Below are 26413 nucleotides of genomic sequence, written 5' to 3'. Positions count from 1 at the left end.
CAGGCCAAACTGTCAAATATTATTAAGTAAGCAAGAGGCAAATATTGAAAATAGCTGATCTACGTGCTCACAACGCCTCGCACTGCGAGGCATTGTGAGCATGTAGATCTGCTATTTTCACAATATTTATCTGTGGAACAGATTCACATAATATGTAATACCTACAATTCCAAGCGCTTGTCAGGGTGGGCGTCCCCAGTTCAAATATGTTTATTTTGGGGGTCACGGCCTAAAAAGGTTTGAGAACCCCTGGCTTAGATGATTTGGATATATATTCGGACAATTGTACCTGACTGTAAAGACGAAGCGGAAGCGGGGAGGAGGTACAGTATGACGGAAGAATTTGGACATTGTGGGAGCTTATGTTGTGGGCAATATGAGCAGCTTCATATCAATGTATGGATGTGTGTGCATGGAACCACAACATATGCTATGCTTAAAGATGCTAAAACATGATTATCAGATATTATGATTGTACTATAGGAGGAAGACTTTTTCCAAAAGAGTGTACAGAAAGAGTTAAAATTAGATTTTTAGGTGGCCACACCCACCAGTTCATTAAGTATGCATGGTTGTCATGGTGGGTGGTAACCCAGCTGAAGTTAGCCACACCCACAGTGCTGGGTGAATGGTAAAAGGGGAGGGGATGATTATATGATGTCATTTAATCACTGTTTTTGGATCGGCACTTTTGACCCACAAGGTATTCATCCTCCAGGAAGAATCCCCAAATACAAAGGGAATACATAATTGCTCATAACAACCACACCAGGGGGTCTAATGAAGTACTGTCAACCTCCTAGACACATGAAAACCAGAAAAAAGTACAAAACTATGGCACCGCCTCATTAATTATTACACAGCTTGGTTGAATGCTTGATTCTGATTGGTCAATCACTGAAATCAGCGATCTGTTATTTCTTGCTCTATAACGTACCGATGGCTAATCGAGGCTCAGAGGGAGCACCTGCTGCACTCAGGTCTGCACTGTGTGAATTTTGTGTCATATCCAAGGTGAGAGACATGTAAACAAATTATCACACAGTGTCAACTAAACGCTGCTCTCAAGAATGTTTTTAAAAAATATATTTGAAGCGAGAAATAGACAATGCAGTAACAGAAAATGGATTATATTTGACGCGACTGTGTTGCGCTGGGGGGACGCCCATATACTTTCACTACTCTAAGCAAGGAAATACTTTGTTTTGTTTTTAATTTTGAGTCAAATTATACATTTTATTATTGAGTAACCGTGTAATAAGGGGGATTACGTCTGGCCGAGCGGTCGAGAAATAAAGTCAATTCGCCTTGTGGGTTATCAGGCTGTCTGGACTTTTATTTCTCGATAACGACCGCTCGGCCAAGCATTATCCCTTACATAATGTCAGAAAGAAAGCTTTATCAAAATGTTTCTACTTTTTGTGTATCTTTGTAAATTAATGTTGTACTTCGTCATACATGAACGGCGCGCAAAAGAATAGAAAATAGCCGATTTGGGAAATGCTCCCGTCAACAGTCTGGGACACGGAAATAGAAACGATGAGTGCGAGATAAAGCGGATGTGACGCAACCGCCCCCTTGGTGCAATAGCAATAACATCCTACTGGAAGCGTTAAGTCTGCTTTCACTGGTGTTATTGGTGTTACCTCCATGATGTTTTCAAACGTTTTCTTAAACTATACACCCATAACAAGAATAGGCCGCTCGAATGACTTTGTCTGAGCTATTGTGTTTCCAATGGGACTACAGTTCAGTGCAGCACTGGCTACTTCCGATACTCGCTGTTCGGGAGCTGCCGTTCCAGACTCTATATAGCATTCGGAGATTGTGGAATAGTTGTCTGGCTATGCAAGACTAATGGTTCCATAGTCATTGAACCAATACAAAAAGTGTTAACAAGAGCTTGATTTGATCCATTGGAACACATTTTTTTTTTTATTATTATTATTTCCTGAAAAGTATCAGTTTTGTACAGGGGTGTTGCCCCAAATTCTGGGCCCTGGGTACTTTAACTATTGAAAAATAGCAGATATACAAGCTCACAGTGCGGCGCTGCAAGCTTGTAGATCTGCTATTTTTTTTAAGTCTTTGAATATTTCAAATCCTTCTATGTTTCCATGTCAGTGTTGCTCAAACCTTTTCATGGGAAGGACGCCCAAAATTATTTGTATCTGGCCACGGACCCAGATCTCAAAATATTTAGTTCCAGGGACCCCCCAGAATAAAAATTTGAGTTAAATGTTCGCTTAAAAAATACATATATTCAAAGATTTGCACACATTTTCACGACTTTTTCAAAAATAGCAGATCTACAAGCTCGCAGCACGGCACTCGATGCCACACTGTGAGCTTGTATATCTTCTATTTTAAAATAGCTAAAGTATATAAAATAATGAAGGCCCCTCCAGCTTGGGCCCTAGTAACTCAGATACAAAATTGAACAAAATGGTCACTTTAACAAGGTATTATAATTATATTCTCCACACTTGTATTCTCCCCATCTTGACAGAATGGTATATTCCCATGTTCCGCCGGTCAGCTGCACAGGTGCAATGCATTATTGTTAATTGTGGCACGTTTACTAACATGCCAAGTTCAGGCTGCCATATCCAGCCCAAGAAACCATAGAAACCATAGTACTTCTTAAAATAAATGTATCATGCCTGTTGCTAAGGTATGGCAACACGACTGGTGTCTTGCACGCGCCACTGGTCTTGTGAGCTTGCAGATTGGCTATTTTCTGTGAAGAGATTTGGGGAAAAGTGCAGACTGAGTACATACAGTAGGCGACGCCGGTCAGGAGTTAGGGTTTTTCCGTTGTTCTCTGGTATCTTGTACCGAATAGCCGATCTACTGGCTCATAACGCAGCGTGTCTGCAGCGCGTTATGAGCTTTAGATCTGCTATGTTTCGGCTGTTATTCAGCTATTTTCGCCAATTTGTTATGCCGTCCTAAAATGTTGATGTCCTCACAAGTATAATAATACAGACGTGTGTGTTTGTGTGTGTGTGTGTGTGTGTGTGTGTGTGTGCGTGCGTGCGTGCGTACGTGCGTGCGTGCGTGCGTGCGTGCGTGCGTGCGTGCGTGCGTGCGTGTGTGCGTGTGCGTGTGCGTGTGTGTGTGTGTGTGTGTGTGTGAGTGCGTGTGTGCGTGTGCTCTTATCATTGTGGTGTTAGTTTGCAGAGCTGGGTGACAATGGCACTTAGTTTTATGGCACTGCTGTTTCTATTTGGTTTCCCTGCTGACAGCTAAATGAGTCCCATTTACACCCTCACACACTACATGACCGCAGTAAAGTACTCAAATGTTTTACTTATAGTAAAAGTATCAATGCTTCAATATACAAGTAAATGTCCCTTTCCCTTTTCCCTTTTCAAATGTACAAAAATCTATTGAATCTTTTCAAATGGGCGAAATGTACAGTATAGGTTGAAGTGCTTAAAGGAGTAGTTCACCCCCAAAATGACTTTTTTTCTATTGAGTATTCACGCCAGGTTCAATAATATTTTTGGGTTTTTGTTGCATTCCTTCATTCAAGACAAAAATGTGATTACAATAAATGTCCCCATTCGGAATCAATGGGGTAAATTTACTCTAATCAATTTTTTGTCTTAGGAATGCAACAAAAACCCAAAAATATTATTGAACTCAAGTCTCCATGGCGTGAATAATCAATAGAAAAAAAGTCATATTGGGGGTGAACTACTCCTTTAATGCATGTTTTAATAATCAAAATCTACAAACGCAGACAAAACTGGAACTGGAACACTATAAAATTTAAACTGATAAATGGGTACTCCCTCCTGATTGGATGAAATTGGCAACCCACGACTCCTGTTATTGAATAAACACTATAGACTATTCTACAGCAATGATACTATCAGAATATAGAGCTATAACTAACAAAAACTTCACCCTTGGGCAATTAGAATGCAAAGTATTTTTTTTTTTTACTGTGAAGAGATTATACACAATGCCTAGATAGTATGTACTACTGTAGGCTACTACTTCAATGAATTGAGACCTTGTATTGTACTGTACTTCCCTGTCTCTGCAAACTGTCAAAATTCAACTGTATGAACTTGAGGTCACAGATTTAATGGAGCAACTCTGCTCTCTTGTGGTAGTAATGTGTCATAGCACACCAGAGACAGGACAACAATAATGCACACATTCTCAATCATTCTAGGCCCTTCATTTGGTCACATGTTGAGCTTAGTGCTCATTATGTGATCATGCTACAGCTGAGCTGTTCATTGATATTACTGTATAATATCACTGGACTTTAGGTGTAGCCTTTTTATATACTGTGTACTCTGTAAATATAATATACATTAAATGACTAATTCAATTCTCCTCTTTCTTTCTCTTGATATTCTACTTAATTAGTCCTCATTTTTGTATCTCCTTCAACCTTCTTTTCCATGAAAAGGGTGGAAAACAGGGACGTCTCTTTATTATTAGAAAACCTAGAAACTTGACATTCAGAAATTGGATATTATGAGCAAAATTATAATGGTGATAATAAAAACTTTAAAGTGGCCACAAACGAGGCCAAGACTTTGCCACGGGCACATGTGTCCGTGTTCAGACACGAGATAAAGAGCAAACAGAGTTTCAACGCTACTAACGCGTGAACTCTTTTTCAGGTGGAGGCGGGGAGAAGGACCGAGCAGCCATCAGCCATGAAGCCTTCATGTTGATGGCCAACTCCCAGAGTGACATGGATGACTGGGTGAAGGCCATACGCAGAGTCATCTGGGGACCGTTCGGAGGAGGTACAGTAACATACTGCAAACACACATTAAAGCTCTGGTTCTCAGTCCGGAGACCACCAGGGGGGCAAATTGGAACCTTATGGGGCTGAAGTTACAGCCCCAAATGGACCATTTTGGTTGTATACTCTCAGAGTTAAAGAACCGTTTTAAATTCCCAAGATAAATGAGGCTATCGAATGGGGGTCCGTGGTCTGATGCACGTCCTCGGTCCTTGAAATAAAAACGGTTGAGGATCACTGTCCTTTTTTTTTGAGAGAGAGAGTTTTAGCCAAAATTAACAAAAGTGTTCTGTATTGAACATGCACAAATCATAAGCAAACACAATCTAAAAAATAAAGCTTTGGGAAAGATGGTAAATATTTACTTATATGGGGCCGATATAGATAATAGAATGTAACTAGCCCTTACCCGTTCAAAGATATGAGCTCGAAATGATGTGGGTTATGGGGTGTGCACTGTGCACACAGTATATGAGGGATGGAAAGTAACTTTAACTGGTGCTTGCATGATAATATGTAGTAGCATCAATGTAAGAAATGCCCGTTTGGTTTAATGGCTATAGAGATACTGTGTACCGATCGGCATGATTTTTGGACAAAGTAGGAGTACCAAAAATGTGTTTTACTCAAACCCACCTCCTGATGGCGCTGTAACAGGGCCAGACACTCAGACAGACACCAAAGGTGTGTAACCGCCCCCCCCCCCTATGTGGTTGGTCATTTAAAGGGATAGTTCACCCCCAAATATATATATTTTTTATCGATTACTCAACCCTTGCAGAATTGAATTCATGCATACAGTATATTGTGTTGTTGTCGTATTCCTAAGCTAATAAGCCAATCATTTGATGACCGGCAGTGGTTCCTTATGGAGACACAAAGAGCCTGCTTTGTTCCCTATGGAGACACGAAGAGTCTCCTCAAATTATTAGCTTAGGAGTGCAACAAAAACAAAAACATATCCATGAATTGAAGTCTCGATGGGGTAAGTAATCGATAAAAGAAAAGCCATTTTGGGGATGAACTATCGTTTTAAGCTGAGATAAAACGGACATACATTACATAACCTCCTCTCTCCATGCCTCAGTCATGCAGTCACTGTAGTGTACTGGAAATGAAGCCATGTAGAATATCTGCAAATATCCAATATTCAAATCCACATTATTGGATTTTTGGAAAATCGTGAAAATGTATGCGAGTCTTTGAATGTTTTGACCCGATTCTATAAATATCTTCTAAATCCTTCTTCTAAATCAGTGGTTCTCAAACTTTTTTTTGCATTTGGCCGCAGACCCCGATCTCAAAATATGTTGTTCCAGGGACCCCCCAGATGCAGAGATTTGAGTTACAAAAGTTTGCTTTGGAAAATATACATTCAAAGATTTACCAACATGTCAAGATTCATATCAAAAATAGCAGACCTACAAGGTAGGTGCCGCGCTGTGAGCTTGTAGATCTGCTATTTTTTAACAGCTAAAGAATAAACCGTACACACAACATACATGTGACTGCTGCTATGTACAGAAGCACTGCCATACATCTAGTTTAGTCACCTCAAATAGTTCTATGTACCACTTTTTTATAACATACAGTTATAGTTCCTGAGCCATGTGGCCTGTCGGTTAAGTGTTTCTGTAGCGTGAGGCAGCTTGATGCACAAGTACAGTGGACTGTGGACCCCCTGGACGTGACGCTAGCATCTCACAATGATTTACCCCCAATCTATATTGATGCCGAGTGCCAAGCAGGGAGGCATTGAGTCCCATTTTTATAGTCTTTGGTATGACTCTTGCCTGGGATAGCAGAACCCAGAAACACTTTATAGATTTGTATTATTATTACAATACATACATTAACCACTTCAGCTCTATATACATTTTGGCCATTTGAAAATAATATTTATAAGATTTCTATACATTTGAACACTTGTGAAACGGGACATTCTGCTTAATGAGTACTTTCTACTTTTGGTCTTCAAGTATAAATACTTTACTTTATTAGTACATTTTGAATTCCAGACTTTTACTTGTAAGGGTGCCCTCAGACCAAAATACCTATGAGAGTGGAATCCGCATTCCTCCAATGCATTTCAATGAGAATGGAGCGTTTTTTGCAGAAATCCTCTGCTGGCATGAAACCGCTTCACTCTCATTGAAATGCATTGGCGGAACGCAGATTCCACTCTCATAGGTATTTTGGTGTGAGGGCACCCTAACAGAGCATTTCCACATTGCTGGCAGAATTGATACTTTTACTTACGCTCAATAAGTAGGCTATAAGTAAAGAAATGTGAGTACGTTTTCCACCACTGTGTGTCAGAAACAAGCTGCGATACAAAGTAGGCATGCAACGAGTGGAAAGGCTAAAATAGAACGCTGGGCCAAAAGGTCTGAACTGTAAATCTGTGATCTCTTAATTCCCAGAGTGCCCTTCTCCAGGCTTCCTGTCTGACTAGGATATCGTTGTTGTCGGGGGGAAACCTCGTATCTCCAAGTTTCAAGTTTCAGTAGCCTACATTCTTTCGCAAAGTAAAGCCCTGCTTCATCATTCAAGGCCGTTGCACAAAAGTTGTGAAAACAGCCGATCTACAAGCACACAACGCCTCGCTTCGCATCGCTTGCTGATCTGATCGCATGCTTGTAGATCTGCTGTTTTCACTAGTTTAACTCATTTTTAAAATGATAAATACAAAACAAACGGTTTTGGACATACAAGGTTTTCACCCGACAACGAGGATATAGTGGACATGAGTCCAGAAATATAACTGGGGCCTGCAGGGTGTGAGACGGCCAGGGTTATGTTTATAACTGGGGCCTGCAGGGTGTGAGACGGCCAGGGTTATGTTTCATAGGGGATGTCATATTAATAGGGAGGATCAGAGAGAAATACTTCAATGTGACAGCACAGTACAGTACAGCAGGGGTCTTCAAAAGGGGGTCCGGGACCCCTAGGGAGTCCTCAGAGTTACTACAGGGGTCCGTGACCCCTAGGGGGTCCTCAGAGTTACTACAGGGGGTCCTCCAAATCATTGTGTGATATAAACTTTTTTTCTCCTTTATTATATTAACCACTTGAACCCTTTAATATGTCCATATTCTGAGAACTTTAGCCAAACATAGCGGATCTACAAGCTCACAACGCCTCGCGCTGATGATCGTGCTGTCAAACAATGAAACTATATGGAATCTATGAACAGGTTGTGGGGGGTCCCTGCTTCATCTCTCTCTCAACTAAGGGGACCTTGGCCTGAAAACGTTGAAGACCCCTGCACTACAGTACAGTACAGTACAGTACAGTACAGTACAGTATACAGTACAGTACAGCAGTGGTTCTCAACATGTGGGTCGGGACCCCCAGGAGGGGGGTCCCTGATTTTGGGGCGTACCCAGATGATTAACTTAAAGGAGTAGTTCACCCCCAAAATTACCTTTTCTCTATTGATTACTCACCTCATGGAGACTTGAGTTCAATCATATTTGTTGTTTTTTGTCGCATTCCTAAGACACAAATTTGATTACAATAAATGTAACCCCATTGATTCCGGAAGGGGATCCGAATGCATTTGGGTCCCTATCCGGAATCAATGGAGCTAAAATTACTTAATTGAATTTTTGTCTTAGGAATGTGACAAATACGAAAAAATATTATTGAACTCAAGTCTCCATGGCGTGAGTAATCAGTAGAGAAAAAAGTCATTTTGGAGGTGAACTACTCCTTTAAGGTGCAACATTGTTTTCTCACTCAACAGTAAACAAACCAACATAAAGTTTAAGTGTCCCTGAAACAAAATATTTTGTGATAGGGGTCCATCCGTGGAACCAGGGATGGATTACCCAACGGGCACAATGGGCCCAGGGGCCCCTGAGCTAGGGGGGCCCCTCAGCTTGAGCCACCGTGTGACCGCGTCCCTGTTATTAACGTTGCGCTATTTGCCAGACACTATTTTATTTGTTCATGTAAAAAATAACCCCAAATATTCCTAAAACACCATGATACATATTATACTGTAAGTGTTTAGCTCCTCAGTTTATCTATAAGACTTCAAAACAACTGCAACATTACATTTTCTAATGTCCACGCATTACAACAATGTAGTGGTAGTAGATAAACCGGGGTAGATAACATAACTGTTATGTTATCTACCCCGATTAATCTAAATGGGCCCCCTCATTCATAGTTACCATAGCATCATATACTGTAACACTTGACTGTATGGTCCTTTAAGTATGTGTATAGGGGCCAAACTCTTGCAAGAAGTATAATGAATAATGTATTATTAAAATATAGATAATAATATATCTAAAATAAATAAGTCAGCACCCAATTTTATATAAAGTATTGTTAGATTTTCTTATTTTTTTCTTTTAAGTTGCTTTAGTAGCTAACATAAGCATGATGAAGAATGTTATCACACAGCATAGAATAACTTTGAACCTGGCACCACTGTTTTTAGGGCAGAGGAGAGGGAAAATAAACCCATCCAAAATGTTTTCAAGAATAGCTACTATGTTATCTTCACAATATTGTGTGTTATAGTTACGGTATAACTATTCTATACATTTCAGGGCCTCTTTTTTTGGGACTGTGCCGCGCACACGGAACACACACCATCGCTATGTCGCTGTGCGGTCGTAAGAAGGGGGGCCCTTTGCATTTTGAGGCCCAAGGGCCCATTTTTTTCATAGTCTGTCTATGCGTGGAACAAAATATTTTGAGATGGGGTCCGCAGCCAAAAACACATTTTGGGGGTCCTTAACCAAATGTCTTCTAAATCCTAACAGTTTTCCTGAAAAAACTTATGTTGCTATCAGTGTTTCTCAAACTTTGTCATGTCAAGGACCCCCAGAATGATATGTATTTGGCCACGGACCCCCATCGCAAAATATTTTGTTCCAGGGACCCCCAGAAGCAAAGATTTGATTTTGGTCTATTCTGCATCTAGCTTAATTTAAGGCCACAGACCCGTTGGGAAACGAGTTTGGGTCGACATTGTTTTAGGTCGAGTTTTCCGACCATCACTTAAGACCTGCGTTAATTAATTAACCCTGGATTAGTGCTGTATACGGTACACAGGTGGACATTGTACAAGTCTTCCCCCCCATTGCATTTGACCTTCCACTCGCCCCCTTATTCAAGATTCAACATCTTGTTTGCTAGATTCCGTGCACAGATACACAAGGGTTTAAAAGTCCTTGTTATTTTACAAACACGACAAATTAAAAAAAGGTAACAATGCTAAGTAACTTGCATGCAGTGGCAGTGACGTATAAAGGTGTTGTGTGCATAGCATATGGATCCCATGTCATATATCATACACACAATGTGCGTGTGTGTGTGTGTGTGTGTGTGTGTGCGTGTGTGTTTTCACTCACAATGTAAACAGTAGTGGCACAAGTTATCATTTGTGCATCCTGAACTGGTACTGCGCATCATTCTTTGAAAATAATCTAAATTCAACTGGGGGACAGATGACTCAAAGTGCAACATTAACTTTACAAATACCATTAAAAAAAGAAGAAAAAAAAAACGGTTGATTGATATATATGATGATTGTAGAAGTTCAGGGAGCAGTTGGTGGTTGCAGTTATGTTTGATTGTGCATTTTTACTTAAATGTATTCATGCACAGATATAGGCCTACTGTATAGGGCCTATACAGTAGGCCTATGTCTGTCTACAATGACAGTCATATCTGTCGGCCTACTATAGGCCTACAACCATAGTAGACCTTAGTAGGTCATTTTCTATCCCACACTTACTTGGTTCAGTGGTAATTGTCCCATTATGGATCTTAATAAGTGACTGACATTAACATTTACACTGTAAGATCTTTTTATGACTCCATAACTTTTAATATCTCCATGAGTATTGATGGTAGAAGTCTGATACAGTCTGTAAGACCTCCATTTCATATGGAGGAATGTCTTCCACTTCTCCGTTCTCCGTCTAGAATTAGAACTGTCGCCAACTTATAGAAGCGTCGTTAACGGCGACACTGCGGTCACCACCCCGTGACCTGTCTGCTATTTACAATCACTGTCAGCTGGACACTCTACATGCCATAGCCCGGAGGAGCGGCCGTGCTGGGATTGGCCAGTCAGTGGGATGTCAAGGAAACCATGTTTTCAAAATGTTACTGTCTGTGGACAGCAGCAACAATGCATTAATACATTATATTTAAACTATATGATCTGTAAAGCAAACAATAATGATAATAATAATTGTAATAATAATGATGATGATAATGATAGGCTATAATAATAAACATTTTCTTCATAAGGTTAAGTGCTTCACTGACAAATTAAACAAATATATGCAACCCAAAGAAAGAACAGCAGCTATACAAATGAGACTAATACAAATAACACTAGGGTGTGTTTAAAATATTGCAGCCTATATAGGCTAGCTATTTAGAATACAATATGTTCTTTTTTAGTTGAAAACATATAAACATTAAAATAAATAAATAAATTAAATCCAAATTACAAAAAAAAAATGGACAAACAGCAGTTACTGTACAATACTGAAAAAATAAAGACCTTAAAATTTGAAAAATAGAATAAAGAAAGAAAAGATCTGTGCTGCCTACTGTATAGGCCTACTATAAGCCTACAACAGACCTAGACCAAGGTCATGTTCTATCCCACACTTACTTGGTTCAGTGGTAATTGTCCCATTATGGATCTTAACTCTTTTACCGCTTTGGACGTTCCCGTTCGCCCCATTTTTCACGGCGGCGCGATGCCAATTGTACGTTCTTTGGCTCGTTCTTTTGTACCTTGTTTTGATGTCTGTAAACTGATGAGGGGTCGCGCGGGTGTGCACCGTTAACACATCTCCCGTAAAAGTGCTCTCATAAACCCACTGGACGTTAGCATCAATGGAGTAACAAAACCCTTCCTTGTTATTTTCTCTTGGTTTATTGCACTGTAGCGATTCAGTGGTCTTGACGAATGGCAGCCGGCCGCGGCCATTTCACATTAATTCTTGCATGAGGCTGCCCTCTACTGCTAGTATGACCAAAGTGCACTATGTAATGAGGAAAAAAATAAAAAAATAAAAATAAAATAAAAAAACAAATAGATCTTTGTCTATAACCTCACAAAGGTAAGCTGCTTTTGCTGGCACAAGACCCAATAAATAAATAATAACATCTGGCAGTAAAACTGTTAATAAGTGACTGACATTAACATTTACACTATAAGATCTTTTTATGACTCCATAACTTTTAATATCTCCATAAGTGACCGCTCATGGCGTTTTCAGACACAACGGAGCCATGGTCATTTTTACATTTTTTACATTTTATGAAAGTACAGAATGTAAGCTTTCATAATGATGTATCATTCATTGAAATTGGACAGTATTTGAAGAATATAGGATCATTTGAAACTTGTTGATCCAGAAATAGCAACAAAAAAAAGACCTTAAAAATGGAAAAAAATAAACCTTGAAAAAAACCTTAAAATTTGAAAAATAGAATAAAGAAAGAAAAAATATAAATAAATAAATAAACTTGTATAGGCTACCATTTTATTATTATTATTGCTGTTATTAAAAAAAAAAAAAAAATCGTGTTTATTTTGCAGTGTCCACATGTAGACTGTTTTTTAAACTGAGCTTTTTAAGTTTGAAGGGGTTCCAGGTTTGTCCACACACAAACATGTTTTTAGGGCCCAGCCAAACACTAACTAACCAATCCCCGCGGAGCGTCCCTCCAGACAATGGGGTTTTAGCATCTACATGTCAGCTGGTCTCAACTACTGTCAGGGGCGTCACAAGGGGGGGAAAGTGGGACTGAGTTACTATGGCCCAAGGTGGAGGGTTTATACTTTAGCTATTGAAGAATAGCAGATATACAAGCTCACAGCGCGGCACCGAGTGCCGCGCTGCGAGCTTGTAGATCTGCTATTTTTGAAAAGTTGTGAAAATGTATGCAAATCTTTGAATATGTATTTTTTAGCAGACATTTGTAACTCAAATGTTGCTTCTGGGGGGGGGGGGGGGGGGTCCCTGGAACTAAATGTTTTGAGATGGGGGTCTGTGGCCAAATAAATATAATTTGGGTCCTTCGCATGAAAAGGTTTGAGCACCATGCTGAGATAGAATAGAAACATAGGTTTTTCAAAAAAACCTTAGAAGGATTTGAAATATTCAAAGGCTTTTCACGATTTTTCAAAAATAGCAGATATACAAGGCTCACCGCGTGGCACAGTTAAAGCACAAAATAATGGGTTCCCAGTCTAAATGCGTTAAACCCCCTCCCCCTATGAAGAACATTCATGGGGGGCCCTCAGTGAATCCTTGTACCCAAGGCCCAGAATTTGGTGTGACGCCCCTGACTACTGTCAACACTCTGCAATCACTTTCTCCAGCCAGTGCTCATAGAGCTGCTGTGCATGCATGGTGTGTGGGTGCCCTTAATAATATGAGAGTTCATGAAGGCTGGTGAGATCCCCTCTGTGTGTTAAATGCTGGAACCAGAATGGATGCGTTCCCTGGCCAAGTGCAGCTTTGGCTTTTTGTACGAGAAACACGGCGCGCTTCTGCTGTGCTCTCCGTGTGCTGTGGAGTTCCATCACTATGACTACTGTGACCTGTCTGTGTCTGCCAGACACACTGCAGGTAGGCTAATGCAGTGGTTCTCAACCTTTTCAGGCCGCAACCCCCAAAATATTCATATTTGAACTGGGGACCCCCCACCCTGCACAATCACTTGGAATTGTAGGAGTTGGCAACCCATTTAGTTTGACTCTATCTATTCCATTGTGAAAAAAGCAGATCTACATGCTCACAACGCCTCGCAACGCGAGGCGAGCATGTAGATCTGCTATTTTCGCAATTTCTGCCTCTAATATTTGACAGTTTAACCAACGTTTGACCATAGGTATAGGCCTACTAAAAAGGTCTTTAAAGTCCTTAAATTGTCATTTTAGAAATGTGCAGACACCCTGTATACACTTATACTGTATGTTGGTCTGTTTACTGTTGAGTTAGAAAACAATGTTAACATTTAGCTAAACATCTGGGGACCCCCCAAAATAATGTGGGGACCCCTCTGGGGGTCCCGACCCACAGGTTGAGAACCATTGGGCTAATGTACTGCTTCTCAGCCTGTGGGTCGGGACAGTTTACAGTTACAGTTTACAGTTTAGGCATTTAGCAGACGCTTTTAATCCAAAGCGACTTACAATAAGCAGATACAAAACATCACAAGATAATATGTCAGTACATCAACCGCAATATAACAAGTGCAAATGGATATCTATCTAGAAAAAAAACACAATATAATCAACGTTCTAAGAAACCTAAGAAACAAATGCTAACTATCTTCATGTATGGTCATTGATTTTCTGTAGCTAAGGGTTTAGGTGGAGTCTGAAGAGGTGAGTCTTCAGTCCACGGCGAAAGCTAGCGAGTGAGTCCGTTGTTCTAAGTGCGACAGGGAGTTTATTCCACAACTTGGGGGCCAGGAGGGCAAACTGTCTCGGACGAGTGGATTTTTGCCCTGGAGTTTTTAGCGAGGGTTCTGTCAGCATCCCTGTGTTGGCTGATCTAAGTGAACGGGTGGGGGTGTAGGCGTTGATCAGGTCTTGGAGGTAAGGGGGAGCCATACCTTTGGCTGCTTTGAAGGTCAGCATCAGTGTTTTGTTTTCAGTGCGGGCCGCAACCGGGAGCCAGTGGAGGCTGCGGAAAAGGGGAGAGACATGTGAGAACTTAGGCTGGTTGAAGACCAGTCGTGCCACGGCGTTTTGGATCAGTTGGAGAGGTTTAAGTGCACATGCCGGGAGACCAGTGAGGAGAGAGTTACAATAGTCAAGTTTTGATATGACAGATGTCTGAATGAGGAGCTGGGCTGCCTCCTGGGTGAGGAAGGGTCTGATTTTACAGATGTTGTAGAGTGTGAACCTACAGGATCGGGTGACTGATGCAATGTGTGCCTTGAATGATAGCTGGCTGTCCAGGACCACACCAAGGTTTCTAGCAGTAGGAACTGAAGTCACCAATGCATTATCTATGGAAATAGTGAGATCTTGCATGGGGCACGCCTTAGCTGGGAAGAAGAGTAGCTCCGTCTTGTCCGGGTTCAGCTTGAGGTGGTGGGCTGACATCCACCGTGAGATGTCGGCCAAACATGCTGCAATGCGTTCTTCCACCTGGGTGGCAGAAGGGGGAAGGACAAAAACAGTTGAGTGTCATCAGCATAGCAGTGATAGGATAGATTGTGAGCAGAGATTACAGTACCAAGGGATTTGGTGTACAGGGAGAAAAGCAGAGGGCCAAGTACGGATCCCTGGGGGACTCCCGTTTGGAGGGTTCGGGGGGATGACAGCAAACCTTTCCACGAGACCTGGTAGGTCCGGTCCGACAGGTAGGAGGAGAACCACTTTAGTGCCGTCCCGGTGATGCCTAGGTCAACAAGGGTGTCCAGGAGGAGCTGGTGATTCACTATGTCGAATGCCGCTGATAGATCCAGAAGAATCAGGACTGCAGAGTGGGAGGCAGCCTGGGCAGTATGGAGTGCTTCTGTGACTGCTAGGAGTGCCGTTTCTATGGCAATGGACTGACAATCTACAGTAAACCTTAGTTTCTAACATAGCCTATAGTGCATCAAAAGTAATCAAACTTTTTTGTGCTAGGGTATCATCATCATCATCATCATCATCATCACGTGACCGAAACCAGTGTCCGGAACCACTGGTGCAACGAATACCAGAGTAAAAGACTGTGATGTTATAACCGTTTGCTGGGATATAATATTCGGACATCAGAATACCTATCAGAGTATTAAGACCAGAGTGAAAAGTATTGGACCAGATGGCTAAAATGAAGTGTCTTTGGTGTTAATTGTCACAAATGTTGGTACAGGTAGATGCATGGTGGAGTTCAAACACTGACCATAATGGCGATTTTAAGCTACAAACTCAAAGGAAACAACATTCAAATAAGGAACGTACAAATGACAAACCCATAACAAATGACACAATCTGTACTTACAATGCATCAGGAAAATGAAATGTAGGAACTTAAACAAACGGAACCAAAACTAAACTAATGAACTGGAACACAGACACTGCATGCCTCTCAAGACAGTCTGAAGTGGCTGTCTTTTAAAAGCCCCATGCACTGCAATCAGGTACCTGAGACGAAGAACAGTCCAAGTCCATATTTAAAAAAAAAAATGAATATAGATATATATTTTTTGATTTACCAGACTGAAAACCACAAACTAGAAGTTTTTAATCTGTTAAATTCTTAATGCACTCCCCCCTCATTCTGTTGAATTAGATGTTTTTACTTAACTCATATATATTAGGAATTATAAGACATAATTCTTATGGAAAGTGGAAAAACAGTATATCTCCAACAGTTTGTGTACAGTATAAATCCGTTCAAGCAATAAATATTCAGCAGACAAAGGGAGCAGATATCATTAAAACAGTCAATTGAACAAAATGAGGGATATGGACTGTTATTCGTCTCAGGTACTCAATTCACCGTTTGTCAGCCTTCTGATTGGTCCCTGAGACTCCCTGACTGGCCAACCAGAAAAATACATTCACTTTTTGCAAGCGGGGGTGGAGTTCTGCAGTCGGAGAAAGTGGCAGCCGTCTTTCACCGGCTGTCCGCACTGCGGAGCACGGCCAGGCCGCTCGCGACCATAGCGTTTGCGATCATTGTAACGAATAAGCTTCAACAGACTAGTTCACATGGACCTTATCAATGGTCTAACTTGTTACGATTGGGTACATATATTTTAAATGGGCAGAATTACGAAAAGCCAGCCTATTATGTGAGGAGAACAGATTATAGTTCTCCTCTTCCTACCCAAGATGCAATGCGCTTTCTCCTTCTATTTCTATTCTCTCTCTGATCCAGAGGATTAAACTAATAAAACATATATTTTCGGGGGAAAATTACTGTTTTGCAATGTAATTACTGTACCTTTTTCTTCCCTTTTTATTAATATCACGTAGATGTGTTTTTTTTGGTACTTTATATAGCTGTAATGAGGCTATGAAGGAAAAAAAATCCCATCCACTTCCACTATAAAAGAATCTGCAATAGTGATTCTGTCCCACTGGGATTAAACAAATTAAAACATATATTTTCGGGGAAACCCCCTGTTTTGCAATGTAACTACTGTACCTTTGTCTTCCCTTTTTATTAATATCACCTAGATGTTTTTCCTTTGGTACTTTAAATTGCAATAATGAGGCTATGAAAAAAAAAAAATCCCATTCACTGCCACTATAAAAACAATCTGCCCAGGGTTAATGTCCCACCATAGTAACAGGGCAGAATGGGGCGGGATTTGCAAAAGCCTGAATTGAACTCATGTGTGCAGGAATTACCAGTCAAGACCCCTCCCACCAGTCCAGGGCCCCTCCCACCTAGGACTGGGCAGGAGGGGATTTTGAAAACCACACTTTCCTCCGCGGTGGAAAGTCTGGTTACGCAATGTTACCCAAGTAGCCTACTGTTTGACTAAGGCCATATTCTCATAATATAATTCGGTTTAGTCATGCGAATGGGAGGAGTGAAGTTGCCGCATTCTTGCATATTTAATTGATACGTTTGTGCTCACACTGCACCTTGTCATTCGAAACAAGGAATCACTTAGTCCACGTCTGTCCACGGGACATGTATGTATCCAAGCTGCATAATAATGCCTCCTCCATCTCCCTGTGTTTATTAATTCTTAAAGTTCAACTCACAATGTGACCGCAGGACCCCCGCAAAATTGCAGGGCAGGCGTTAGCCTATTTATCTGCTGTCGGCGGCCGGCGGGACTCGCAAAATCTTGCAATAAACCGGACAGCAAAGATATGAATATCTACGAAGAGGAGAACGTCAACGTCTCTCTCTCTCTCTCTCTCTCTCTCTCTCTCTCTCTCTGCCCCTCGTCTTGCCCTCCCTGGCTCCCTCTCTCTCTGCGCGTAAAGCGTCTCCATTTGGACGTATGATTTGAAAAGAAAGAAATGTCAGCCTCTAACATTCTCGGCACGTCCCTGTCCAGGTATCTTCGGCCAGCGTCTGGAGGACACGGTGCAGTATGAGAAGAAGTTTGGCCCCCGGCTGGCTCCTCTGCTGGTGGAGCAGTGTGTGGACTTCATCAGGGAGCGAGGCCTGGACGAGGAGGGCCTGTTCAGGATGCCTGGACAGGCCAACCTGGTCAAGGACCTCCAGGAGAGCTTCGACTGCGGGGACAAGCCACTGTTCGACAGGTAGGACCAGGGGTGTCGCACCATATTCTGGGCCCTGGGTACAAGGATTCACTGCGGGGCCCCCCATGAATGTTCTTCATAGGGGGAGGGGGTTTAACACATTTAGACCTGGAGCTCATTGTTTTGTGCTTTAACTCTTGAAAAAGTCAAAGGTTTTTTGAAAAACCTATGTTTCTCTGTCCGTTTGTGAACTTTTTCATGTGAAGGACGCCCAAATTGATATGTATTTGGCCACGGACCCCCATATCAAAACATTTAGTTCCAGGGACCCCCCCAGAAGCAAAATTTGAGTTACACATGTCCGCTTAAAAAATACATATATTGAAAGATTTGCACACATTTTCACGACTTTTCAAAAATAGCAGATCTACAAGCTCACTGCGCTTTGAGCTTGTATATCTGCTATTGTTCAATAGCTAAAGTATAAAATAATTAGGGCCCCTTCACAGTGGGCCCTAGTAACTCAGTCTCACTTTAACATGCATTGGCTTAGAGTGGCGGTTTCGGCCGAGGCATCCTCTCCCCGTGCGTTTCGCGTGCGCGATCCGTTCACGTAAATGTCGTCTCAAATAATCCAAGTGTGACTCTAGAGTAGATATGATCATTTTCGCTAGCTTAGCCCCCAGCACTCCAGCTGTGCTAGCACTAATGTCTAAACAGAAAACGGACGGGAGCAGGGAAGCTATTACAGGGAAAGGACCTGACGTCACTTCTGCTTCATGTCAGAGGAGCCATGCGCTATCGATGGACGAGCGGTGACTAGGGAAGGTTAGACGATCGCCGATTTTCGGATAAAAATCATTTATTTTGTTTTTAATGACATAGTACGGTAAAAGACGGCGCAGCTGAGACATCCTTGCTCAGATGTCCGGTATATTACGGTTTTAATATTAAGTGGCTCCCCGTGGCTTGGAAAGGGTTCATTGCGATTAAGTAATTACAGAAAATTAACGCGATTAAAAAAATGTACGCATTTTAATCGCACTTAGTTTTTGCACCACAGAACCTTCAGTTTCGGAGATATCGATCATAGCGATGCACCAACCAAGAAGAGACAACAAACGCAAAGGGAGAAGTAGCCGATCAGAGCGCTTTGCTTGGCCCAGTGGATGTGAAATTTAAATTTAAAAAACTCACTCGTTGATTCACTCGTACAACAAAATGTGTTTTACTTGAGAAAAAATGCTTCTCAGTTCAAATATCGACGTGCGATTAAAATGCGATTAATTGTGATTAATTAATCACAGAGCCTGTCATTAATTAGATTAAAAATTGTAATCGTATAGGCCTATATATATATATATATGTGTGTGTGTGTGTGTGTGTTCAAGCTACTATATCAACTGTGCTCTCCTGTGCTCTCCTGTAGTAACACAGATGTCCACACGGTGGCATCGTTGCTGAAGCTGTACTTGAGAGAACTGCCTGAACCAGTCATTCCCTTCTCCAAATATGATGACTTCCTCACCTGTGCACAGCTGCTGTCCAAAGACGAAGAGGAGGTATGTGTTTGGGAGGGTGGGGGAGTGTGTGTGTGTGTGTGTGTGTGTGTGTGTGTGTGTGTGTGTGTGTGTGTGTGGGGGGGGGGGGGGGGGGGGGATTAAGGCTCAATCATAGTCCACTATTAGTCCAGGCACCTTTTTAGGTGATAGCAAGTGGAGGCCATCATAGTCAGTGGTGTGATATGGATTTTACTCTATAACACAACATTTTTAGTTTCAATTAATGTATTTTCCTTTAGGTTTTATATAAAATAACTTTACATAGACTTTATAGACTCACTCACCCACACACAGTAAAGTCTGCTAGCTCCTTTCGGAACTTCTCCCGAGTCCCTCCGCTATGCAGCTCTGACAAAATGAGTGATTTAAACTCATGATATGAAGAGTGATGAGCTGCATAGCGGAGGGAGAGGTTCCGAAAGGAGCTAAAAGTCAGCAAAGAATGCTAGGCGAGCGTAAGGCTATATGCTGGCCGCATATACAAGTGTAAATGAGCCTGCCTACCAGAGTATTGTTATGCAAAGCAGACGGGTAGGGGATTGAAGTGTTGACCGAGCCGCCGAGCCGTCACACAACTTGACGACGTGCGTGCACTCGCATGTGCGTGCGTGCATGTCGGGCGCGCGTGCGTACAGCTTGATAAGTGTGGGCTCGCTGAGCCCAACCGAGCCCACGGCATCTCACCCCTGATCATAGTCACGGTGAAGTCCTATCACCGTGACCCCGCCTCCCTCCGGTCAAAAGTACTCACACTTTTTACATAAGTAAAAGTATCAATACTGCAATGCAGAATACTCTGTTACAAGTAATAGTCTGGAATAAAACATGTACTTGAGTAAAAGCTTGTGAGCTTGTAGATCTGCTATTTTCAAATGGCCGAAATGTATATTCTGTAGGGTGGAAGTGGTTAATGTATGTTTTGTAATAAGAATCCAAATCTACAAAGTAACTAACTAATGTTTTCAAATAAATGTAGTGGAGTAAAAGTACAATATTTGGACCCGAGTAGGCATATATATATATATATGGATGGATGGAGTTTAAGTAAAAGTACTGGAAATTGGAAACTCTAATAAAGTACAAAATTGGTCTTGATACAGACTACAGTACTCAAGTAATGTACTTAGTTACTTTACACCACTTCCTCTGGTTCATGTGCGCAACCCCGGCCCCGCCCCCTCTGACTTTGTGTATTATTGTATTTCGCCTGCTTTTTCTTCCGTTCCGTCGGTCTTCCGTGGCTCTGTCTTCTCCCAGTCCCCAGGCCCGCTGTTTTCATAAACTGCCAGTGGAAAACAAGGGGACCGGCCACCCAGCTTCTAGACCAATTAGTGAACGGAGGTGAAGCGGTGATTGTCAAATAGTAAACGCGGGGAAGATGTGTCTAGGTTTGTGGTAAAGCCGCTTCACCGCGGCTAATGACGGAATGTTGTAGTTTTCTGGCTTTAGAAAACGACACCGCGGTGATAGCTTATCTTATCACCCTACCTTGGACTATGAGTAAGCCTTTAGTGTTATGTTTAAGGTTAGAGTGAGGAGTTACTGTAAAGAATAGGTACATTTTATGTTAATGTTATGGTAAGGCCATGCTAACTTAAAGCCCCATTTCCACTGTAGGGCCGACCGAGAACTAGAACCAGAACTTTCCAGAACCAAGAACTTTCAAGAACCTGTAAAGTTCCGGGACCAAGTTCTGCTTATGTTTCCATATAACCAGAACTAACCGGGAAGGTCCCAAAACAAAAAAACCCCAAGCGCTGCTTGTGGTCTAACTAAAGTTTAGTTCTACCTCAGGAGCAGGACCTAAAAAAGGTTCCAGGAACCTTGTCTGGAACCGGGCCGTACGCAATGGAAACAAAAGCAGAACCAAAAAATGTGGTTCAGATTCTGGAAAGTTCTAGTTCCTCCTTGCAGTGGAAAAGGGCCTTTATTCAAATCCATTTTATTTATGTAGCACATGATTAGAGTTGTGGTTGGGCTTTAGTTCAGACTCAGACTAGAATGAATCCTCCTGAGGTGTATTAAGTGTGATTTGTATCTCTCAGGGGATCCAGGAACTGGGGAACCAAGTGAGCACTCTACCTCTCCCCAACTTCAATCTGCTAAAGTACATATGCAAGTAAGTCCTTAATCGCCATATCAATCACCCTGAGACTGAATACTCTGCTTTCTATTGGATGGAAACATTTCCACGGGTGTCGCACCAAATTCTGGGCCCTGAGTACAAGGATTCACTTCAATTATTTTGTGCTTTAACTGTTGAAAAATAGCAGATATACAAGCTCACAGCGCAGCACTTGGTGCCGCGCTGCAAGCTTGTAGATCTGCTATTTTTGAAACATTGTGAAAAGTTGTGCAAGTCTTTGAATATTTCAAATCCTTCTAAGGTTTTTTGAAAAGCCTATGTCTCTATGTCAGTGGTGCTCAAACCTTCTCATGTGAAGGACCCCCAAAATCATATGTATTTGGCCACGGACCCCCATCTCAAATTATTCAGTTCCAGGGACCTGGGACTTTTCAAGCTCGCAGCGAGTGCCACGCTGTGAGCTTGTATATTTGCTATTTTTCAATAGCTAAAGTATAAAATAATTAAGGCCCCTCCACCTTGGGCCCTAGTAACTCAGTCCCACTCCCCCCCCCCCCCCCCCCCCCCCTTGTGACGCCCCTGAACATCATCTCCATAGCAACTGTAACTAGAATGAAATGTTTGTTTGTGGCAGGTTCCTGGACGAGGTCCAGTCTCACTGCAACGAGAACAAAATGAGCGTCCAGAACCTGGCCACTGTGTTCGGACCAAACATCCTCAGACCCAAGATGGAGGACCCTGTAGCCATCATGGAGGGTAAACAGACACGCTTATTATTTCCTCGACGTTTTCGGGCCGGCGAGGGCCTGAGATGTTTGCCGGGCCTCGGACTCAATTAAAAATAAATTAGATTTTGTAATTAATTTATTATTACTTCTACTCTGTAATAGAGTTCTAAAATTCTTCACAAACCCAATCCGACCCTACCCTACCCGACTTTTTCGGGCCGGATAGGGCCTAAAATGTATGCTAATTAGCCGGACCGGCCCAGTTAGGGCCGCTGAGAACTCTAGCATGAGTGGGTTCTGTGACGAAGAAACATAGTGGAGGCCTGAAGCGTCAGGGCCAGAAACATGAACACGCATCTAGGCTCTTTTGAATTGACTGCGCGTTCATAGCGGAAGTGCTGTTTCATGACTTGGAGCCCCAGCACGTCCATGGTAAATGGTGCATTTATATAGCGCTTTTATCCAAGGCGCTTTACATAGATTGTGCATTACATTCACCCATTCACGCACACATTCATACACCGGTGGCGGAGGAAACCACTCTCCAACCTACTCACCGGGAGCAATTAGGGGTGCAGAGTCTTGCTCAAGGACTCTTCGACATTAACTCAGGGGGAGCCCGGATTCGAACCCTTCAGGAACCCTTCGTGCTCTAATAACGGTTTCTCTACCCCTGAGCTATGCTGTCCATGAACACAAACTATGACGCAAAACGCGTCACTTAGGCCCCACTACGTCCCATTGTACAACCCGGAAGAAGGGGTGAAATCGCATCATGCGCTGGGTGAGCAATTCAATGCAAGTTGACGGGTGGGGATATCTGGTGCCCTCTCTATACTTATTATAACTCTATGTTCTGTGCACGTTAACGTAAACGTTTAATGCGCGCGTGATGTTGCATGTGGCAGCAGAGTTCCAATATGACTGGACACTCCTCTCTGACCCGCAGGCACCTCCCTGGTCCAGCATTTGATGACCATCCTGATCAGGGAGCACCTCCGCTTGTACCCCGGCAGGGACCAGGAGGAGGCTCTGCCCCCCAGCCAGCCTCCCCACACAGAGCCCCCTCTCCCTGGGCATCAGCTCCAGCACCGCAGCCTGGGGGCCTGGATCTCTGAGGAGGACCTCCAGTCCTGCCCCATCGCCTCCCACCAAGGTTATTACTCTTATGGACCACAGAAGACGAGGAAGCACCATAGACCATTGGTCCTCAGCCTTTTCAGGCCGCGACCCCCAAAAATACTCATCATATTTTAACTGGGGACCCTGACGAGCACTAAGAGTTGAGGCATTTCATTGGACCCTGACGAGCACTAAGAGTTGAGGCATTTCATTGGACCCTGACGAGCACTAAGAGTTGAGGCATTTCATTTTGTATTTTCACAATTTCCGCCTCTAATATTTGACAATTTGGCCAATGTTTAATTTGTCATTTTAGAAGAATGAAAAAGTCCTTAAATTGACACTTTAGAAATGTGCAGATACCCTCTATACACTTTAACTTTGTGTTGATTTGTTTAATGTTGAGTGAGAAAACAATGTTGCACATTAAGTTAATCATCTGGGAACCCCCCAAAATAATTTGGGGACCCCCCTGGGGGCCCCGTCCCACAGGTTGAGAAACGATAATTAGTGTTGTAGCACTGTTGTTCTAGACCGAAACACAAACATTGCGTAAACATAGCCAATCCGGAAGCAGCTAAAACTATTACAGTCAACTCAGCCAATCAGGAAGCAGCATTCTCTGTGCCGTCACCATTATAGAGTAAGTCCATTGAGTTCAACCATTTGGTCAAGTTTCAATTTTTTTTGCAACCACACTCTTCTATCGTTTATCGTGATAAAGAAAAAAAAAAAAAAGAAAAAAAATTGGGACTGAGTTACTAGGGCCCAAGATGGAGGGACCTCCATTACAAGCTCAAACGTGTAGATCTACAAGCTCACAGCGCGGCACCGAGTGCTGCACTGCGAGCTTGTGGATGTGCTATTTTTGAAAATACGTAAAAATCTTTTGAACATTTGTAACTCAAATTTTGCTTCTGGGGGGTCTCTGGAACTAAATATTTTGAGATGGGGGGTCCTTGGCCAAATACATATCATTTTGGGGGTCCTTCACCTTGCACCACTGACATAGAAACATAGGTTTTTCAAAAAACCTTCAAAGACTTGCACATGCACATTTTCAAGATTTAAAAAAAATAGCGGATCTACAAGCTCGCAGCGCAGCACTTGGTGCTGAGCTTGTATATCTGCTATTTTTCAATAGTTAAAGCACAAAATAACGCAGTGAATCCTGGTACCCAGGGCCCAGAATTTGGTGTGACAAACCTGCTTGCTCATGAGCTCATGGGTAAAATGAATGCAGTTTTTACTATGGTGAAAGGAATGCAAAAATGCCTCCTTTCCAAGCCATATCTGAAGGCAGCATTCAAGAGAATTGACTTGTCCAAACTCTCCTGAACTTGAATGCCTCATCTTATGTTGAAAGAATTGCCCTCTCTGTGTAGAAATGTTGCATGATGTACGCCACATCTCCAGTATTGATTTGATTGCTTAGTTCAGTATGGTATCAAGCTCCGAAAATTGCCGACCTCCAAGCTCACAACGCGTCGCAGCGCGTCGTGAGCTTGAAGGTCTGCTATTTTCGATATTTTCATCAAAGAGCCCATTTAGAGATTTCAGCCCCTGCCTCTCTAACTTTCTCTGCACAAACCTGGTGACAACGTTGCCTCCCACCCAGACCCTGAGCTGCACAGCAGCGCCTCGTCCCTGGACGCCAAGCTGTGTGCGGCCGTCACTCCCGTCCAGACGCCCTGCCCCGTCACTCCCGTCCAGACGCCCTGCCCCGGCGGCGGGGGCCAAGGGCCAAAGCTGGTCAAGGGGGACACGGCCGTCAGTCCCAGCAAGCAGCCCAAAGCCACGCCCTCCTGGAAGTACTCCTTCAAGAGCTCCTCTGTGCCTCGGTCGCAGCCGCAGGGCAAGCAGGCCAGCGGTGCGTACGCCTGTCACGTTATTAACCTCTGGGGTCGCAGTTATTTAACCCATTTAGGCCTAGAATTAGAAGGATTCAAAAGAGACTTATAGAATCGGGTCAAAATTCTAATTTTCACAATTTCTCAAAAATAGCTGATCTACAAGCTCGCAGCGCGGCACTCGGTGCCGCGCTGTGAGCTTGTATATCTGCTATTTTTCAATAGTTAAAGCATAAAATAATGAAACACAAAATGTGTACCCGTTCTAAATGGGTCTCTGGGGTCGCAGTTATGTAAACCCATTAAGGCCGATTCTACGAATGCCTTCTAAAGCAATGGTTCGCAAACGTTTTCGTGTGAAGGAGCCTCAAATTGATATATTGATATATTTGGCCACAATCAATCAATCAAACTTTATTACAGCCGAAGCCAATGTTCTGGGATGTACCAAACAATAATTACAAAAATAATAATTCAGATGAATTCAGGGTGTAATTCAGACCCCGCCTATCGGAAAATGTTTTGTGCCAGGGACCCCCAGAAGGGAAGAATTGTGTTAAAGGTGACAAAAATGTTCTGAAATATCAGATGTATGTGCTTTAATGGGTTAAGATAATCACGGTTATTTAATAGTTAGACTTGTTTCCATTCATCTGTGTGAATTCATTTGTTGAAAAATAGCTCAATAGATTTGTTCTAAATCGAAAAAAAGAAAAAAATGCATCTTCTGACTAGAGTACATCATTTATTTTGATAGTTGGTACGAGTCATTGTTTGTGTTTACATGGGCATGTATCTTCACTTCCACTTGTATTCAGAATGACTGCTCTTTCAGAATACAAATGCTCATGTAAACACCTCAGAATGCAATAGAATATTCCATTCCATTCCGAATGAATTTTCATTGGGGTTTGGAGGGGTGGTATGCCGTTTGAACCGGAATATACTTTGATTCAGTTGGGTATGAATATCTGTTCGGAATGAGTTCATTCTGAATGAATACATATTGTCCATGTAACGGCAGCCATTGTAATTGTTTTGTTTATTCATGTTATTTTCCATATGTGACCTGTACACATTAAAACATTAATGGCAGTTATGTGTATGACAATGAATGGTC

General features: G+C 42.4%; 1 protein-coding gene across 1 annotated transcript in view; it reads left to right on the top strand.

Annotated features, from left to right (window-relative positions):
* arhgap22b (Rho GTPase activating protein 22b) overlaps positions 1 to 26413 on the top strand; it is a gene marked incomplete at both ends in the record, with an annotated part of 101780 nt that overhangs the window by 68628 nt on the left and 6739 nt on the right. The window contains 7 exons of the mRNA XM_080747535.1: positions 4650 to 4778; positions 17798 to 18005; positions 19375 to 19507; positions 21553 to 21626; positions 22228 to 22349; positions 23271 to 23477; positions 25062 to 25313. Coding sequence (XP_080603661.1) covers positions 4650 to 4778; positions 17798 to 18005; positions 19375 to 19507; positions 21553 to 21626; positions 22228 to 22349; positions 23271 to 23477; positions 25062 to 25313 — 1125 coding nt within the window. The remainder of the gene's footprint in view (positions 1 to 4649; positions 4779 to 17797; positions 18006 to 19374; positions 19508 to 21552; positions 21627 to 22227; positions 22350 to 23270; positions 23478 to 25061; positions 25314 to 26413) is intronic.

This window comes from Nannobrachium achirus (assembly GCF_963921795.1).
Source record: "Nannobrachium achirus genome assembly, chromosome: 18".
Taxonomy (NCBI): Eukaryota; Metazoa; Chordata; class Actinopteri; order Myctophiformes; family Myctophidae; genus Nannobrachium; species Nannobrachium achirus.
Note: the sequence above shows the minus strand (reverse complement) of the source record. Positions and strands in the feature narration are given on the sequence as shown.